Genomic DNA, 6,000 nt, shown 5'->3' with positions numbered 1-6,000 from the left:
GCGTCCGGAGCCTGTGCTCCGCAACGGGAGAGGCCACAACAGTGAGAGGCCCACGTAACGCAAAAAAAAAAAAAAAATGAAGTGTGAAAACTGATGCTACTGATAACCTTCCTTATGAGCACAGGGGACATTATACCCTATAACACCTCAGCTTCTTGTGGACAGCTCATTGATGCTATGGCCCCATACATCAAACGCTAAGCTACTGACAAAAGTTATGTCCCCCTAGGGTAAATGTATTTTGGATTTTATGCTATGAATTCCCATCCTCTATATCAATTTCCATTCCAAGTGCTTTTGTTCATTACTGTTCATAGTTCAGTCTGTCAGTTTAATTTTGTGCTGCTTTGTAGGTATCCACAATAATTACAATGTTTAATGCTGTACCTTAAGGGTGAGCTTAACAGAGCAGTTTAAATGCATATGTTCTGGCCATTCTTTGACTCCCATCCCATCTCTACACACACACCCTATCCCCCACACACATACAAGCATGTCCACTAGCTGTGTTATATATGATATCTTTCATCTTACTAGCTATTTTACCATTACCTTCTACAGTATATCTGACGATGACATTATTATTGATGCTACAGTAAACAGCTAATATATGTGGTAAAAATACATGCACTATAATGAATCAAAATGACATACCTACCCACCAGACTCCCTCTACTCATTCTAATCAGATAATGGGTTTTGTTGTTTTTTTTTCTTTAGTGTACTACAAAAGGAGGAAGTAGCCCTGGGGAAAAACAGTCAAAAAAACAAGGGAAAATTAAAGTAAATGTTTAGTTCATTGAGAACAGAAAGGAAGCTCAACTAGAAAATCTGTATCAAATAATATAATTCATTTGGTTCTATATGTAGTCTTAACGTGAAGTTCCCTGAAACATGGGTGGCAAGTGACACAGACACAAACCCTCCAATTAGACTTTTTATTATGACCTAATTCATTAGAGCATAATTAAATTTCTTATTTAATGATTAACCATAAGGTTAGAAGAAAAGGTCATGTTGAATGTTAATTATACATCCTTTAAAGAATTTCAAAGATGTTAACAGCAGTACTCTCATAGACTGTCAGTTGTTAATTAACTCAAACTCTTGGAAGGCAATTGAGCATTCTCTTTAAAAATTCAAAATGCATATATCCTTCTACTAATCAATACAACGGGGAAGAATTTATCCTACAATCAATTTACACAAGTGTGCAAAAATGTGCACGAAAGGATGCCTGGTGCAGTACTGGCAATACCAAATATTGGGAAAAAATTATGCATTCATTAGTGGGGAAATTATGATTGTGGTGCATTCATATGATAGAATGAACACGAGGATACAAAAAGTTCTTCTAGATATATTATTAAATGAAAAAGAAAATCAAGGTATCAAAGAATTTGTGCCAGAATAACCTCTATCTGTTTTTAAAAACAAAAGATAAAGATACATGAATGTGTTTGCACCAAAAAAATGCTGCGAAGATACATAAGAAACTTAACAGTGGTTAGCTCTGGGAAATGGGACTGAAGTCAAGAGGACAATAAGATGGAGAGGAGTAAACATTTAACTTTTCTTCAGTGAGATATAGATATATATATATATATATATATATACACATAAATATATACATATATATATACACACATACACACACACACGCTATATGGATAGAGTTTATGTATATATTATGTATATATAATTTTTACCATATACATATATGATTTTTAAGTTGAAGGAAAAAAACAAGTTAAAATAAATAGAAGATTATGAAGAAACAGAAATAGTTCAACAGGCATAATGGTGAACAAATTTAAAAGTAGAGAACTTACATACAGCAGAACCTTCTTACCTGACACTTAGCACTACAGTATTTGGCAGCTCGGCATTGAGAGCATCGCATCAGCTTTTCCTTCCTGTCAAAAAATTAAGTTCACATTAGGAAATGAATGAGAATCATATATGGCTGAAGAAAGAAAACATAAGTCAAGGTATTGACACCAATATGTTCTGCTCACTCTATCTGTATGGTCCATGAGATTTAGTTTTTCACAGTGATGAACACCTTCTTTCACCTTCAATGTGAGACATACACATAATAACTAGTGTTCTTTTTTTTAGATTGTGATAAGATATATATAACATAAAATTTATCACTTTAACCATTTTTAAGTGCATAGCTTCAGTGGCCTTAAGTACATTCACATTGTTGTGTAACAGTCACCACCACTAATGTTCTTTTTAACATAAATTTAATGAAAACACAGAGATGCCCACTTAGGTAAAAAATTTCACTTCATAGAGTTCTTTTTTTCATAGAGTTTTTAATGTCTCCATATGAAATTAAGAATCTAGCCTATCAACTAACTGGAAGTACCCTCTACCGTTCAAATAGAAAAATTTTACAAGTTTAAATTTGTCATGTAGTTTAATTGTAATATACTCCTTCTGGGAAATGACTTTCAATTTCCATTAAATTCAATTACTACTTTCAACTTGCTAAATTGAGATGCACCAAAGTTATGTCCTCCCCAAATCGCCTGAGGAAGAAAAAAGCCAAAACAAAGAAAAACTTGGATTATAAAATAAAAACAATAAATCTGATGATGAAATTCATAGTAACAAATATCAGACAGGACTGTAGATACTTTCAAGGCAGCCAAGAGCATTAAAAGTCAAACTATAATATTAACATCAGTGACAAAACAGGAACAAATCTTTCTAAGCACTTCTGATGTGCCAGGTACTGTTCAAAATTCTTTACATCTATTGACTCACACTTAACTTCAGATAGTCCTATAACTAAGCAGTTTTATTATGCCCATTTTAGAGATACTTCAATACATTTTCAAGAGATAAGAAGCAGATGACTAAGGAAACACACCATAAAGTTCAAGTGGCAGGTGACACTGAAAGGGTAACAACTGAACCCTACAGAGAATCAGAACTTGAATGTACCAGGTACCTCACCCATAGGAGAGCAGGAGTGAGATATGGAGCATATAACATGGGGAGAGGTTAAAAATCTAAATAAAGCAAAGTCCAAACACCTCCTACCCCCAAGTGTAGAATTACAGGTGTCAGGTATCAACATCCCAGACAACAACCCAAACCCAAGCAACCTGGCCCTAAAGTTCTTGCTTTTAACCATAACATTATACTACCACTCTTAGACAAAACTGGATAAAAACAAAATCCACCCATAGACTATTTTTTTTAATTAATTTATTTATTTTTTTAATTTTTTTTTTATTTTTGGCTGTGCTGGGTCTTCGTTGCTGCACGCGGGCTTTCTCTAGTTGCGGCAAGCGGGGGCTACTCTTCGTTGCGGTACGCGGGCTTCTCATTGCAGTGGCTTCTCTTGCTGCGGAGCATGGGCTCTAGGTGCGTGGGCTTCAGTAGTTGTGGCACGCGGGCTCAGCAGGTGTGTCTTGGAGACTCTAGAGCGCAGGCTCAGTAGTTGTGGCGCACGGGCTTAGTTGCTCCGTGGCATGTGGGATCCTCCCGGACCAGGGAATGAACCGGTGTCCCTTGCATTGGCAGGTGGATTCCTAACCACTGTGCCACGAGGGAAGTCCCGTCATAGACTATTTATGAGACACACTCCAAATAAAAGGACATACAAAGGTGGAATGAGAAGGATATGCCAGGCAATATTAACATTAATATAAAAATTAATTAAACACTAATAGAAAAAAGCCTGTGTAACTATATCAATATCAGAAAAAGACATTAAGGTTAAAAATATTACTAGAGATGAATAAGGTCAATACACAAAGATAAAAGACTCCAATCACTAGGTATTAAGTACCTAGTAACAAATGTATGCAGTCTAAAAATACATAAAGTAAAAGTAACATCTAAAAAAATGATCAATAAACAATAAATTAATACAAGTAAGGCCTTTAAAATAGTGCCTGGAATATATTAAGTACCATACAAGTATTAGTTATCAAGTCTTTTTCAGGAATTCATAGATCAAGCAGATAAAGAATAAGGAGCTCTATAATTTACTTGATCTCATGCAATACACAGACCCTTGCACCTTTTATATTAATGTGTATTCACATACTCTTTTCAAGCACCCACTGGCCATTTACAAAATATGCCCACACATTAGGCCACAGAGCAAATCTAAAAATCCCAAAGAATCAATATTATACAAATAATTTTCTCCAACCATAAATAAATTAGATTAGAAATCAGTAAAAAAAAAAAAATAAACCCAGTAAAATCTCATACTTATAGAAATTTAAAAGCTTATATAACTCAAGGATCAAAGAATTGTCATGAAAATTAGAAAATGTATTAGATTAAATAAGAAAAAAAATCAAAACGTGAGATAAAGCTAAAGTAATACTTAAAGGAACATTTATAGCTTTAAATGTTTATGTTGACCGACATAATCTCCTTAACTTTCCCCATAAAAAAATGACAGAGCAAGTAGGAAATGGGAAAACCTAACCATCACTCCCCACCCTGGAAAATATCTACAACAAACCCAAAAATATTAGCAGGAAAAAGAAAACACACACACACACACACACACACACACACACACACACACACACACACACACACACACACACACTACTAGCTTCAAGACTTGAATTAAATCAGCATATTTGTGGGAGAAAACAAAGAAGGCAACTTCCAATAGACCTGAAAACAGAAGAAGCCCCAAACTGCCAAAAGATCCCCGGCAGAAAGCCTGTCAAGCCAAACTGAGAACTGCACCCAAGATTGGGATAGTATGCTTTCTGCAGGAACACTCCTGAGGATAAGGTCCCTGGGGCTCCCCTGAATCCTGCTTTCCTTAGACCTGGCTCCTCAGATTTCCCCTCATTTCCTTTTTTCTTGTCTAAGTTATTCAGAGGCTATTTCTGTTGCTTACAAATAAAGATCCCCAACTATACAAAGTGTTTCATCTCAATTTTTAAAAATAATAAGCAGAATCAAAATACCCAGGAAAATCAGTGATGAATCTGGTAGCAAATATTAAAACTTCGTCTTCTCCCTCCCATAGCTCTCAACCACAGGCTTTAATGAATTTTAACACAGAATTTCAGCAAAATAAATAGCAAGGTGATTCAAAGTACTGGGATAATTCAGCTGCCATTTGATGTGTGAAAAAAAATTCCTTAACATGAGTTATTTAAATGTTTGGGGTTACTTTTACATATCAAATAAGCAAACAGATAAATTTAAGTTCTCAAGTTTCAAAAAAAAAAGGTCAACTGAATCCAAGAGAAAAGTAGTGTGTCTGATTAGAGGAAACACTGAGGCTTTGAAGAGTTACTGCTTTTCTCTGTTGAGTAAGGTTCAGAGTAATAGCCTCCTGGTAAGGTCTCTCTGCAGAGAAAAAACTTGGGCTGCAGTGGGAGAGGAAAATAAGTATTAGAAACATAGCCACCGAGACAGTTCATGAAAACATTCTTTCTCTCTTAAAAAAAAAATCAACACATCATTTCCAACTGAAAGACAAACCCACATTTTTCTTTAAAAAATCAGAAATGTACATGTCAAATAAAAAACAGAATTAATTAGAAGCCCTAAATAAAAAGGATCACTTATTCTAGGTGGTAGCTCCAGAGGCTAAAACAAGAAATACTGAATGGAAGTTAGAGAAAGACAGATTCTGTCTAAAGGTAAAGAAGATCGTTGTGGCAACAGCAACTGTTCAAAAATCAAATGAAATGCCCTGAGAAGGTGGAGTTCCAGGTCATTTGACATGTTCAAGGAGAATCTGATAGGTACATTTACAGACATACGTAAAGGAAATTCCAGCACTGCAAAGGAGCATGAATTAAGTAAGTTTCCTTCTAATTCCAAAATTATTTGGTTCTGCTTCTCCTGTGTAACAAAAAAATATAAACAAAATTTGAAGATAACAAAATTTGTGCATATTATAAGGCCATACATGATAATCTCACAGGAGTAGAGAAGTGAGCAATATACAATTTTCACAGACTCCACAAACATCCTGTTTGCAAAGCGATT

The 6,000-nt window shown here is 35.0% G+C and overlaps 1 protein-coding gene across 2 annotated transcripts in view; it reads right to left on the bottom strand.

The window, feature by feature from the left end:
• The window catches only part of SMYD3 (SET and MYND domain containing 3), a 725,308-nt gene that overhangs the window by 544,199 nt on the left and 175,109 nt on the right, over positions 1–6,000 (bottom strand). For both annotated transcript variants that reach the window (XM_024133701.2, XM_024133702.2), the window contains exon 2: positions 1,853–1,916. In XM_024133701.2, the coding sequence (XP_023989469.1) occupies positions 1,853–1,916 (64 nt within the window). The remainder of the gene's footprint in view (positions 1–1,852; positions 1,917–6,000) is intronic.

The sequence above is a fragment of the Physeter macrocephalus genome, chromosome 4 (genome assembly GCF_002837175.3).
Source record: "Physeter macrocephalus isolate SW-GA chromosome 4, ASM283717v5, whole genome shotgun sequence".
Classification (NCBI taxonomy): domain Eukaryota; kingdom Metazoa; phylum Chordata; class Mammalia; order Artiodactyla; family Physeteridae; genus Physeter; species Physeter macrocephalus.
This window is presented reverse-complemented; position numbering and strand designations above follow the sequence as displayed.